The sequence below is a fragment of the Taurulus bubalis genome (assembly GCF_910589615.1).
Source record: "Taurulus bubalis genome assembly, chromosome: 11".
In the NCBI taxonomy this organism is placed as follows: Eukaryota; Metazoa; Chordata; class Actinopteri; order Perciformes; family Cottidae; genus Taurulus; species Taurulus bubalis.
In genome coordinates, this window is record NC_136599.1 from 13,660,821 (window position 1) to 13,675,369 (window position 14,549).

The following is a 14,549-nucleotide window of genomic DNA, read 5'->3' on the forward strand; positions in this document are numbered from 1 at the left end:
AACTAATGTAAGATAGTTTTGTATTCATCTGCTAAGATATTTATGAATGGAATTTTTGTTTTTGTTCAAATCATTGACAAAATACAAGCAAATCAACAGAAAAATAAAATTCCAAAAATACCCACTTGTGGTATTTAGTCGTACAGATAGTTGTGGTATAATATGTACAGCAGTAACATTCTATCACCTGTATCATTTATTTGGTAGAATGACACTAATACGATCTCACTGCTTTTTTTTTTTTACGTAGATTTGTGTAAAATACAGGTGATTTATTATAGTTTTATATTAATCTTTTTTAATGTGTTTTTTGCCATAGATACAGTATGCAGGGTGCCTTAGTCAGAGGCTTGACTGTAGATAATTACATTTTCTGTGTTATACTGACACCTTATGGTGAGTATTGTGAGAAAAAAACAATGACAGAAGCAGATCGGCATTTCATCTCGACACACAACATCTCTACCTTACAGGAAGTCATACTTACTGAAGTCATACTTACTGAAGTCATCACTCTTGATAACCATTTGATAACATGCATACATATTTGATTTTAAAATGTGTATTTATTTGATTTTAAAATGTGTATTATAGATATATAGGTGATTCAGTGGGAAACATGTTAATTATGTTTGCATGTCTAGAGAACAAATTTGAGCTGAAGAGACAAGGATGTTGAGGTTGTGGTGAGGTGCTGGGTGTGTTCAAAAAAAAATGTGTATCTTCCGCTCATGTTCTCCAAATCACTTCACACCCACAGGTTAAAACAGGTCTACTCTGAGACTGCACCAATATATAATGATAACTTATAGGTTCAGAAAGTGTTTTGGTTCTTTAGTCATGGCTGAAAGTTTAAAAAAAAAAACTGTTTATATTAAGATAATCTTGACTGAACCTCTTTCTTGCCTTCTTAAACCCAATGAAGGCCACAAGCCCGAAATGCATTGGTCTTGCAATGTAATATAGTACATACTAAAAAGTGTTGCTATGGTTTTGACCTCTTCTGACTTGTAGCCTCTTGCTGAGTCACAGTACATAATGAACACAATATTCTTTTGGGTTTCAACATATTCACGTTTTTGCACGTTGTTTCATTTCCCTAAACCGTGCCTGTGAATTCAGCAGAAATACACAATTTAAATTCATATCAAGAACACAAGCATCTAAATGTGGTTGACCAACACATTTCCTGTTGCTTCAATGAACAGACAAGCAGATATCAGAGACAGGAAAGTTGCTGCCCTGAGGTGAGTTAAAAAAACAAAGCTGTCGCACACGCCCATCTCGCATGCAGTCTATTTCCTTTACTTCACTTCACAGCAGATACATGACTCAACTCGGCAGCACAGCCTCTACATGTGCAGGTCAATGAAAAATGTGGCTTGTCAAGGTCTTCAGTGTCATATGTAAGTTTTTTAGGCAATTGCATTTGTTTTTTTGTGATGTGTGTTATAACAACAATATTTCCATGTACATTTAAATGTGATTCCCAATAAACATTTATTGTAATTTGTTTTGACAGATTTCACAGCATGTGCAGCTCAGGATTCCAATACTGGTAAGAAAACATGTTTGACACACAAATATTACAATGTTTTTATTGCATTGATTTAAAATAGCTAGTTTTTCCCATTTTCTTGTAAAAAGAAAAATAATGAATTGTTAGAATTTAGAACATATATTCAGTTGTGATTGTAAACTAAATTACCTGTTATTCAAGGTTTTAATGTGCCTTACTAAGGCAGACAAAAACAATATTGAGGAAGTACAACATGAGGAGAGGCTACATATGGAACATGCAGTACTTTGTTCTCATGAATCTGGCACTTCCTACAATTGCACCGATGAGTGCAAGTTCAGTCATACATCTTTACATTTGAGAAGCTGGAACCAGTGAATGTTTGGCATTTTTGTTTGAAACATGACTGAAACAATTAATCAATTAATCAATTAATTAATTATTAAAGTAGTTGCAGAATAATTTGATGTTGATTGTTTCATAGATTAATCGTCGCAGCTCTAAATTCATTGTTGCTGCTGTTTACATCTCCAGAGAGTAGGTAGAGAACATACGTTGGCTTTTCTGGTCTAAATTCTTCAGAGGCTACAACTATCTATGGTGAGATTTTAATCTTAGTTTTGTCGTAAACCTAAATCTAAAAGAGTAAAAAGGATGTTCAAAAAATCCTGTAGAATTTTATTGGAAAGATGTTGCTTCCTGAAATTAAGTCACTATTTCAAAAAGCATAAGTGGTTGTTCTTTCCAAATTATATTGCACATTCCCGTATTGCATTGATTTTGTACAGTTAAATCTACAAACACAGGTGAATGAGAAAGCAGAGTTAAAATGCTGATATGTTTTTGACAGGAAGGCTTCCAAAATGAATCATCATGTCACTTGTGAAATCAACATGGGCGTTGTTCTAGCACTTATTTAATTGTTCCCGTCTGTGGCGGTTTGTAACTATCACAATTTGTCTCTCCGCTTTTTAGAAGAAGTCTGTTTAAGTTTCAAACTAAACTGTTTAACTGCTGAATTAAGATATTATATTATTCAAATATGAGTTATACGTATTTCAATTTAGTTTGTAAGAATGTGTTCTGAAATATTTGAACTGCACTCCGTAATGTTGTGTATTTTAAAATAACAAGTGTCTAAGAGATGGGATCAATTGTATCATCAATATACATTTAAGAGATGTATGTCTTCATTTTAACATAGTTTTAGGACCAAAAAGCAGATGAACAAACTTACTGTGGACTAAATTCTTCATAGTAAAGCTCCTGATTCCAATGGACCTAAATGTGCATGACTATTTCCGCAATATGTTATTTCTTAATGATATAATATCTTTTAATACACTTCCAGAGCCTCCTTTACCATCTCTGCAGCTACATACAAACTGGTCCGATGTGTTCCCTTCTGAGAAAGTGGAGTTCAGTTGTAGTGTCACTGGCAGCGCTGACTGGACCTTCACCTGGTACAGAAATACAGAACAAGTACAAGATCAAGATCCAAATGTGTCTTTGTCTGCCGAGGGATCAAAGCTTACAATCACAGCAGCAACACAATCATATCATGGAAGTTATTCCTGTAAAGCTCATCACAAAACAAAGAGTGTTATGACTAAAAACAGTAATCCAATCGAACTCACAGTTCATGGTAAGTTTCCTCATACATATTTGAGTTGAATTTCGAGACAGCACGTAATAGAAGATCATTAAAATGGTACATTGTTATTCCTCCTTTCTGATTAGCAAACAAGCCCAAACCCACTTTGACCAGAAGTTCAAACTTTGACAAGATGTTCCCTGGAGAGTCAATTAACTTCACATGCCAGGTTGATGTCCCCTCTGGTTGGGTTTACCTCTGGTACCATAAGGGAACAGATGCAATTCAAGCTACTACTAATAATACTTACACCATAGCATCCTTAGATCATCGTAACAGTGGACAATACCACTGCAAAGCCAAGAGAGGCAAATACCCCTTCTACACAGAAGAGAGCGACACAACAGCTCTGCAGGTCTCTGGTAAGTTTATCTGAGAACTGCATCATAATTTTGCCACCAATTAATCCACTTCAGTCATTTTTTTATAAATGTGCTTTCTGCTGTGAAACTGTAAGTTTAAATAACTAATGATGCGCTAAACATTTCTGTATTCCTGTCTCTCGTTCTTTTGATGCAGTAAGTCATTTTAATTGGGTGTTATCCTAAATTCTTTCCAAGATTTTTAAGATTTCTTTGCTCCATGACTTTTCAGACCCACCTAAACCATCTTTGAAACTGTTGAGTTCCTGGCCAGATGTGTTTGAAAATGAGACGGTGGAGTTCAGTTGTGAAGTCGACAGCACTGACTGGACGTTCACCTGGTACAGCAATCAAGCAGAGGTCCAGGAGGACATGCAGCTGTATGTATTGGACTCATCTCTCAACATCACCTGGATCAATCAAGACTACAAAGGACGCTATGCCTGCAAAGCTCACCTCAAATCAAGGGGAGTCAGCTCTGGATTCAGCAACGAAGTCGATATCACAGTTTATGGTGAGCGTTAATGCCTCTGTTTAGCATTACATTAACTTTACATTATATTAACTTTCTTAAAGAAATATTTTTGGGAAATAAGATATTTAGCAGATTTCTCATGTTTTTCTCATGTGTGTATGCTAAATATGACGATACCACCAACAGCCAGTTAGTTTAGCTTAGCACAGCCTTGCTCTGCCCCAAAGCTAACATAACCTGCCTACTAGCACCTCACCCAAACAAAAAAAAAACCCAAACTGTACATATGTTGTGAACTGCCTTTCTGTTTTAGAAAACACACCAAAACCAACGATGATCAAGGTCCCTGGTTTTAACCCGATGTATGTTGGAGAAACCGTCAACTTAAATTGCAAAGTAGATGTGTCCTCTGGCTGGAAGTATCAGTGGTTCAAAGATGGAATTGAGCTTCGTGCCACCACTGACACCAACAGCATCTATCTTGCGCTTTTTGATCAGGGGAAATACTGGTGCAAGGCCACCAGAGGTGAACTAGTTTCAACAGACTTCAGTGAAGAAATACAACAAGATGTACATGGTAGGTAAAGACAGCAAAGTCATATTATTTAAAGCATTGTGTTTAATACAAGTGCAATTGTTTGTTGTAAATATGTCAAATGCTTTCACTAAAGGCTTACAAACCCTTCAGACATTGAATTCAGCGAAACAACCTTTTGTTGCTTCCGTTATTTTGTGCATTTTCTGTTGAAACAGGATGTTGTGGTGTAGCATGATGCAGGGAGGGAAGACTCAGAAGAATGTATAAATACATACAGCACACTAGCAGTGGAATATCACTTTCGCAGAGAAAGGATGATTTACGTATTGTTGGCTAACACATTAATATATCACCTTTTAAGAACTGCTTCTTTTTAAAAGTTCACTCATGCCACCATTTTGCTTACTAACCTTAAGCTCAGTCCATAATTATATTTTTAAGGCATTTTTGAGAGACTGGTCCCTGCTTCCCTCATGTTAATACTTGATTAAGTCAGTGCTTTTTGTAATTTCTTATCTTAACCATGTGAATATTGTGGTTTGAGTCAACCTTAGCATCAAAGGTACAATTATGTAGATGCTCTACATAATTGTACCTTTGATGCTAAGGTTGGCTGGCCAGTCTTCACACTTGATTTTGATCTATAAAGCCTGCTATCATGTTACTTATTGTAGTCATTAAGGTTGTTCAGGCATTTCAGACAAATTCAAAAAGGCTCTATTTAAAAAAAAATAGATGATCTAAATAAGGTTATCTCTAAGAATATGAAAAGTGGCTGATGTGTCTCACTCTCTCTTTTTTTTAGAAATTCCTGTTCCATCTTTAAAGTTAATCACACCGTGGTTTGACGTCTTCCCCACTGAGAGTGTGAAGTTGAGCTGTGGGATGGACGGCAGCCCTGACTGGATTTACACGTGGTACAAAAACACACAGGAGGTCCAAGCTGACAATGTTGTTGTGTCTGTTGCCTCAAATGGAGCGACTCTTTCCATTCGCTCTGCTTCAGCTGAACACACAGGACAATATAACTGCAAAGGCCACCTGAAGGACAGGTCTGTCAACAGCAACTTTAGTTCTGGACAGCCTCTCAGTGTATACAGTGAGTTTTCTTTTTTTTATTTAACATAAAATACTTATTTTGGTGGAGAATTTAAAATAAAATTAGTTTTAGCTACAATGAAACATTTTCTAGGATGAGGGCAGCGGGTTAGGGAGGGCTAAATATCTGTTACAATGCAATGGCATGTTTTCTTACCCTCAGATAAGAAACCCAGAATCACACTGACGCAAGATCCAGAGTACAATGTGATGTTCCCTGGTGAGTCTGTCTCCTTTAGCTGTCACATCAATGACTCTTTTGGATGGACGTACATGTGGTACAAAGATAGCGCTCCACACATCGCGTCTGGAAGCAAGTATTCTCTCAACTCAATTGAACCAACAAACCGAGGGGCGTATGCATGCCAAGCAAAAAGAGGCAGTGATCAAGCCTTCCTCACTGACTCCAGCCAGACTATACGCCTTGAAGTTGAAGGTACGTTTCTGTTAACTTCCATTACTGGCTGGTCAGATGATTTATGAACAGTTTAATCTTAACGTCTGTTGATATTCCTTCTCTGCGCATAGGAAATCAGCCTAAGCCCTTAATGACTCAACAGCCAGATGTTGAAAAGGTGTACACTGGAGAATCAGTGTCCTTCGAATGTAAAGTTGAGCTCTCATCTGGTTGGGGGTATCACTGGTTCAAAGATGGAACACAACTTCCGATCAACACCAGTAGCTTTAACATCCATGACGCCAATTCAACGAATGGTGGGACTTTTGAGTGTATGGCCATAAGAGACAAAACAATGTACAAATCCCAGCACAGTGATGGACGGATCATACATGTAGCTGGTGAGCCAAAGACAATTACTGTATGTCAGGTGTGCATATCAGTTAGGAAAAGGATGAACTTAAAGATATTAGAAAAAAGCTCATGTGTCTGTTTCTCTCCAGAAATTCCTGTTCCATCTTTAAAGTTAATCACACCGTGGTTTGACGTCTTCCCCACTGAGAGTGTGAAGTTGAGCTGTGGGATGGACGGCAGCCCTGACTGGATTTACACGTGGTACAAAAACACACAGGAGGTCCAAGCTGACAATGTTGTTGTGTCTGTTGCCTCAAATGGAGCGACTCTTTCCATTCGCTCTGCTTCAGCTGAACACACAGGACAATATAACTGCAAAGGCCACCTGAAGGACAGGTCTGTCAACAGCAACTTTAGTTCTGGACAGCCTCTCAGTGTATACAGTGAGTTTTCTTTTTTTTATTTGACATAAAATACTTATTTTGGTGGAGAATTTAAAATAAAATTAGTTTTAGCTACAATGAAACATTTTCTAGGATGAGGGCAGCGGGTTAGGGAGGGCTAAATATCTGTTACAATGCAATGGCATGTTTTCTTACCCTCAGATAAGAAACCCAGAATCACACTGACGCAAGATCCAGAGTACAATGTGATGTTCCCTGGTGAGTCTGTCTCCTTTAGCTGTCACATCAATGACTCTTTTGGATGGACGTACATGTGGTACAAAGATAGGGCTCCACACATCGCGTCTGGAAGCAAGTATTCTCTCAACTCAATTGAACCAACAAACCGAGGGGCGTATGCATGCCAAGCAAAAAGAGGCAGTGATCAAGCCTTCCTCACTGACTCCAGCCAGACTATACGCCTTGAAGTTGAAGGTACGTTTCTGTTAACTTCCATTACTGGCTGGTCAGATGATTTATGAACAGTTTAATCTTAACGTCTGTTGATATTCCTTCTCTGCGCATAGGAAACCAGCCTAAGCCCTTAATGACTCAACAGCCAGATGTTGAAAAAGTGTACACTGGAGAATCAGTGTCCTTCGAATGTAAAGTTGAGCTCTCATCTGGTTGGGGGTATCACTGGTTCAAAGATGGAACACAACTTCCGATCAACACCAGTAGCTTTAACATCCATGACGCCAATTCAACGAATGGTGGGACTTTTGAGTGTATGGCCATAAGAGACAAAACAATGTACAAATCCCAGCACAGTGATGGACGGATCTTACATGTAGCTGGTGAGCCAAAGACAATTACTGTATGTCAGGTGTACAAATCAGTTAGGAAAAGGATGAACTTAAAGATATTAGAAAAAAAGCTCATGTGTCTGTATCTCTACAGAAATTCCTGTTCCATCTTTAAAGTTAATCACACCGTGGTTTGACGTCTTCCCCACTGAGAGTGTGAAGTTGAGCTGTGGGATGGACAACACCACCGACTGGAAATACACGTGGCTCAAAGACAAACAGCTGGTCCAGGCAGATAATACTGCATCCTTTGATTTAGATGCAGCTACTCTCTCCATCAGTTCCGCTTCAGCCTCACACCATGGTAATTACAGCTGTTCAGGAAAACTCAAGAGCCGGTCTGTAAGCAGCATCTTCAGTAAAAGACTAACTCTGGATGTTTATGGTGAGGATTTCTTTTTCCTTCTTACTTTGACAAAAACATGTGTATGACATCTGACAACAAACCACTTGTTTCAACTCAATGTCCATCTCTGTTTGCATAATTAGTAGAGGTTCAGCATATCAAAAAAGCAATGTAAAGCATTTAAAGGCCAGCTGCTCTTGGTTGTGCTGTGTAATATACACTAAAATGCTGTCATACTTAGAGCAATGGCATTTTGTATTTCCCCACAGATACAAAACCCAGAGTCACACTGATGCAGAACCCCAAGCACCATGTGATGCATACTGAAGATTCCGTTTCCTTTAGCTGTCACATTAATGTCTCTTCTGGATGGGAGTACCTGTGGCTCAAAGATCGCCGTCCACTTGTCGAATCTGGAAACAATCACACCATCAAATCTGTTGTGAGAACAAACACCGGATCATATCAATGCCAAGCTAAAAGAGGAGGAGATACAGTCTTCAGCTCAGACCAGAGTCAGGCTCTGAGACTTGACATTAACGGTACGTTTTTGTTGACTTCCCTCTTACTTTTTTCTGTGTGTGTTTAAGGTGTTCACAGTTTTGATTGTGTTTTTACAGAGCGCCCACAGGCTGATATAATCCTGTTAACTGGCTGGTCTGAGGTCTTCTCCACTGACAGCTTGGTGCTCAGATGTGGGGTGCACGGAAATCAGGACATGTGGAACTACACATGGTAATACAAATACAAAATACCAGTTAATAATATAGAGTAACATTCTCTAAATACCTTGTGTGGATGCTTACCTTCTCACAGGTTTAAAGAGGGGCAATCAATCAATCTTCCGTCCTCTGAGAAACATACAGTCACACCCCAGAATGACCCTGAGCAGAGCCTGTACACCTGCCAGGGCATTCGCACCAGTAGACCATCTTATTCAAGAAGCAGTGATTCTTTCAAGACTAAGAACCTCCGTGAGTATACCTGAGGTTTGGAAGTTATGAGTTTTTACCCTGCAAATATTCTGTCTCACTTTCATTCTGTTTTTATATTTTCTTTTCTCCAGTTTTGAAGAGGAGGGTGCTTCTTTCTATCTCTGGCTGTATCTTCTTTGGCATCATTGCCGTCTTCCTTGGATGCATTGTCCTCAGAGTCCTTCGCAAACAAGGTTTTGTTTTAGTTTTTTTGACTTTTTGAGTGCATGGATTTTGAAAATATGATAAAAATGGAATTATCACCCAAATCTGCAGCTACCCTCAGCTTTAGGGAGCATGTTAAGAGAGTTCAGCTCATTGTTGATCTCTCCGGTGTGCAACGTTACTGTTTTGGTTCAATCTTACCACTCTCATAGCGTCGGAAGTAGTTTTAGGCAAAAAGCTCCCACAATACTGGTCAGCACCAAATGACAGACCGACACGGTTAGTGACTGGCTGATGACCAAGTGGAGCATTTATCAACTAAAGAGCAGATACTTCCCCTCAGGAGTTAGTGAAAACCAAAAACAGAGAAACTAAAAAAAAAAGAGTAAGGCAATGAAATAAAAAAGTGATGAGATGTCAAACCTTGTTTCAGCTGAGTGTTTTTGCAGGTTAAAATGTGACATTCTGACAGCTTCATAATATACATCTCAAATTAACAAGCAAAACCTTGTTTTGATGACCTTTTTCTTTTGTTTTTTTTACAACTTAGCTGATGATGAAGAGAAGCCAGAAGAGGCCGAGCTCTTTCTCTCCATGGCTCAGCTAAAGGACCGTGATAGTACGTTAACACCAGCTCTCATGGATTGTGGTTTTGGTTGTAGTGTCAGCATATGCTGCAGATGCAGCCCCACCAGTGATTCATATCTGGGCTACTTTAGAAATTACCATTTGTGAAACTACCGTTGGTGCTCTCGTGTGAAAGTTCCTTCCTCCCTCCTGCAGACGCAGCCTGTCCACTGGTTCAGTACATCACCGATGCGGAACTGAATGCTTCATCTAAAGGTAAAACCCACAGATGAATTAAGCAGATACTTAAAAAAAAAACGCTGTATCAAATATGCAAGTGTTTTGAAAGTTCCTTAGGTTTTAAACAATCTGACTTACAGAAGCTGATGAGAATGGCACCATTTCTAGTGAAACAACACCGTTACCAATAACCTCACAGGAGGACCAAGGTAATAAAGTAAAATAAAAAAATGCATCTTTGTGAAACTAAACACCGTGCCAGTTTCTTTATAACTGAGACACAATGTTTTTATAATCCATGCTTTTACATCTCGCCGTTCATGTCTTTCCAGATGTGACAAGTGAGAGCCAAGATGCAACAGAAAAGAACGGTGGGCTGGTTTCCTTTAAATAATGAGTCACTTGTGCTCTTTTTTCACCAGTTTAGCAGATACTTATTAACATGTCTATAGACTGATTCAGCCCTGTGAGTCTTTAATGGGCATTTGGATGTATTAAAACTGTAGAGAATCTTGCTATTGTGTGATGCTTACCACTAGCGGGGTCAGCAAACTTGTCTGCAGTGAAAAGTAAATTCGATAAGATTCGTCCTCTGGGGACTGTAAATGTTTGTACCAAATTTAATGGGAAATAAAACAATTAATGATAAATTGCACCCTGGACTAACAGACATGTCATATAAATGTGTACAGATTTGTTTTGCACTGAACATAGCATAATACTGTTAGAATTGTACATATTTAAATCACATGATTTAAATGTTAAAAGCACAATTACAATAGGAAACATTATTTATGTGACAATAATCAATCATATACATTGTTAGCTTCTTTAGTTTCTCAATTATTATAAGAACTGTATGTATATATGTTGATCTGCAAAATAATTGATCAATACTCCTTTAGTTAGTGTTTCAATTATTCAGCAAACACCTGGGGCCAGATGTATAAACGATGTGTACTCGCAACAAACCTGTACGTTTTTTTTCCCCAAACATAGTTTCAATTTCAATGATATGTTATCATTTTGGGGTATACACAGCTTTCTGTCAAATTTAAATCAAAGGTGCATTATAAACCTATTTTTAAACTATTAATGAGTTATTATTGCTATTTGCTATTATTCTAAATAATTAAGCACCTTGTCTGTGTCACAATAAGCACTATAAAATTAGCAATAAGGATATTTGATGGTAATAATAAAGATTAAGATATTACTGTGATGATGACTTACACGTACATTTGGTGAATTAATGGTTTATATAAAGATTTATAAAAGAGAGTAAACCATACATGCAGATTCTTAAATCTGGCAAAAATAATGCATTCACATATGTCTGTCTATGTGTGTACTATTAGTCGTGTATTTTATGCATATCGCCCCAGATGTGAGTAAATGTAAGTTTATCTTATTTAATATTAAATGTTTCAGCAATGAATGTTTCTGTTTTCTTCTTCTAAATTATATGTATCTACAGTAGGTGATGCTATTTGCCATTCAAGCAGTATGTGTCTCCCTATGAAGTTTTCAGAATAAAAAATACAAAATGGTGCATTGAGTGTTCATTCTCGCTAACACTGTGATTTAACAAATAGGCCGATTTGTGGTTCAGTCAATGGGAAGATCTTGTCCATCATGTGCACCTATAGCAAAAGAAAGACGGTCATTATCCAGTCAAACAATCCAAAGTTTTGGGGGATTTCTTTTATCCAAAGAAGCATATAGGCCATATAGAACACAGAGAATACTTACCGAATCGCATCTACTTGAGGATATCAGCCAGTTTCTCATTATAGTAGTTGTAGTTCTCCTGACAATCCTCCCAGGGTGCAAAGCTCTCTTCCTCCTTCTCCACATACGTTTCCCAAACATGTACGAAGTCAGACGGCTTCATCATCCGCAGTTTGCAACCAGCGCCTGCCAAAGCCCGGAGCCCTTCCACTATCTCTGGCTCCTCCCACTCAAAGAGTCGGGAGAACAAGATGCAGAGACGAACGTTCTTGCGCTGCTGGAGGATGTTGGCCACCTTGCCTGTACAAGCCACACAGGGGCTGGATGAAACATACCATGTGACTTCATACTCTTGGGAAGCATTAGGGAGCACCTGGAAAGGAACAAGTGGGGGTTGATGAAGGCATAAAGGAGAAAGATTATATTACATATAGCATTATCACAAAAGGAAATGCTTAGAAACAAATGGAAATCCGACCCTCAATGAGCTTCACATATGTGTTACATGGTAGGAAAGTAAGAAAGGTTGAGTGCGAGCGTGCATTACTTGTTGAAAGAAGGCCTCTTCGGCATGAGCTGTGGCATGTTCATCCTCCATATAACCTTTCAGAGGCTCTGTGCTGCCTCCTGGTGTATCCACCCTGAAGCACAGCAGGGTCTTGTTCCTCCCTGAGGAGTACTCCACATTCCTGAACTGAAACTTGAAGTAGAATGGGCTCATCTGTTCCCTGGTGGAGATTGAAGAGAAGAGTTTCCATAACTTTGTTGTAAAGCTTCAATAAACACAGCACTAACTGTTGCCATTGGGGCTTTTTAGTGCATGAAGGTTGAATTAGCAAGAGAGATAAAAAAAACATTCTGTGTGATTTATCTAACAGCAGTGCTGTCAAAGTGATGTGTAACCTTTAATCGTTGTGCATGAGAGTGCAACTGACATTTATTTCCTTGCCTAACACAGAGCACATTTTGTGATGAATTTGTCAACCATCCAAAACACAAACAAAGAGTGATGATAGGGAGTCTTCGAAATAGACTATGGTGACAGTGAGTAGAATGTTAATGAGGCTCCCACTGAGTAAACTGATGTTTCTATAAATATGTTTGGCTTTCACATCCTCCGATGATCTGTAGATGTGCCAGGCCCTTCATGAGTCAACTGTACAAGAAACATACCCGTCATGTTTTTCTTTATTTATCCATTGTTATACTGCGTGTGAAAAGACAGATGGATTTCACAAATAGATCTCATATCAAACAGCTAATACTCAAGGGACAGAAACAGGGGAACAGATGCTCGGCAGAGTGATATAGCAGGGGCCTGCATCTGTGTCAGCTCTGTGACTCATCCCTATTCTTACAGCTGGGTTAGTAAGGATGGCAGGGATGGGCTAAGTCATTATTGTCCTACCTCACTGAAATTAACTATTTAGCATTTGGAACAATATCCCTTACAGAAATACATGAAAACCTACTTCATAAAGAAAAGAAAGCACAAAATAATCAAAAAAGTGGATCGTTAAAGAGCAAAAAAGGTGTGTAAGTGACGTGGTTGACTCTTAATTATTGTGGAGTGTGTATTCAGTATTACTCACCCAGTTACAATCTCAAACGGTGGCAGTTCAATGGGCTGAAACTCTCCATTTTCTTCACTGTTTGTTGCCTCTGCTCCCGTCGCGCCTCCACTTTCCCCATTCCCTTTCTCTTTATCCGTCTTGGGCTGCTTGAAGGTCTCCTCTGGCTTTTTCAAAAGTGTGTCAGACGTATTCACAGCTTTTTCCTTCCCCTTCCCCTTCTCCTTTGCTTTGTCCTTCTCATCATTTGTTTTGTTTTCTAACTTCTTCTCTTTTCTCTTAACAGTGACCCGGCTGTTTCTGTCAGCCATGATTTTGAGTAAGTGGGTGAGAGGGTTAGATAAAGAGAGAGAGGGAGGGAGAACGAGAAAGAGAGATAGCTTAGGGCATGCAGAGTGATAACCCTAGGCCATTTACAGAAATAGACCCTATTGTGTATCGTGGTTGGAGTCACAACATGTGCATGTCGACCCAGTGCAGGAGTAGGTTAACACACTCCCCCTCGCATGCCCTGGCTGTCAAAAGGTCAAAGGACAACACAAGAGTGAATGCCCATGTGTTGCTTGACATAATTAGGGGCAATACTGAACATATCTCTAAAAACACTTTATATATAGATGCATAATTAAGAAAGAAAACTAACATATGTGTATAAATGTACAACCCCAAACAAAACGACTGGCGGCACTTTAATCCAAAAGGCTTAAAACTGTCAGCAGGCCAGCAACAGGCAGGTTATTAATAACGATGCTTGGCTGCGTTTGTCTGTGTGTATAGGGTAACCAAGGGTCTCTTGATACTCAACGCCACTTTTGTTTGTGCCAACTCCAAAGTCCTGCAGCCCATTAGACCTAAGCAATACACAAAGGCCAGCAAGTGGGGGAGAAAGCAGTACATACAAGTACACACACACACACACACACACACACACACACACACACACACACACACACACACACACACACACACACACACACACACACACACACACACAAAACAACACCAATGTGTCTCTGGGCTTTGAATAAGAGTGTGAGAGTGTGGCCCAGTGTGCCTGGCCCTGAGAACAATCAATCTATGAAATCACCCTGCATCAATATGGCCCTCTGCTGGGGCCATTGTGTGGGGGGGAGGGGAAAATTGGTTTTGTAGGAGTGTGTGTACATTTGTATCCGCATGTGTCTATGTGCAGACATAAAATGGCTTTCTACACTGCAGATGTAATAACTTGAGGCATAAGGGAGAGGGTTTGGGGGGAGGGTGCAGTTCAATTACAATTTCCTTTCCTCCCTCAGTCTCACTCTCTGCC

At 39.1% G+C, this 14,549-nt stretch overlaps 1 protein-coding gene and 1 long non-coding RNA gene across 2 annotated transcripts; one reads left to right on the forward strand and one right to left on the reverse strand.

The window, feature by feature from the left end:
• The first annotated feature begins 9,679 nt into the window (after positions 1 to 9,679).
• On the forward strand, positions 9,680 to 10,409 carry LOC306744027. Its single transcript, XR_013771093.1, has 4 exons — positions 9,680 to 9,750; positions 9,915 to 9,974; positions 10,079 to 10,147; positions 10,271 to 10,409. It is a non-coding gene; the product is annotated as an uncharacterized lncRNA (long non-coding RNA).
• A 133-nt stretch (positions 10,410 to 10,542) lies between these two features.
• On the reverse strand, positions 10,543 to 13,551 carry apobec2b (apolipoprotein B mRNA editing enzyme, catalytic polypeptide-like 2b; the record flags this gene model as incomplete). Its single annotated transcript, XM_079226592.1, has 4 exons — positions 10,543 to 11,581; positions 11,691 to 12,042; positions 12,217 to 12,397; positions 13,262 to 13,551. 3 exons carry the CDS (start codon positions 13,549 to 13,551, stop codon positions 11,701 to 11,703), a joined length of 813 nt encoding a protein of 270 aa, XP_079082718.1. The 3' UTR covers positions 10,543 to 11,581; positions 11,691 to 11,700.
• Between the last annotated feature and the right edge of the window lie 998 nt (positions 13,552 to 14,549).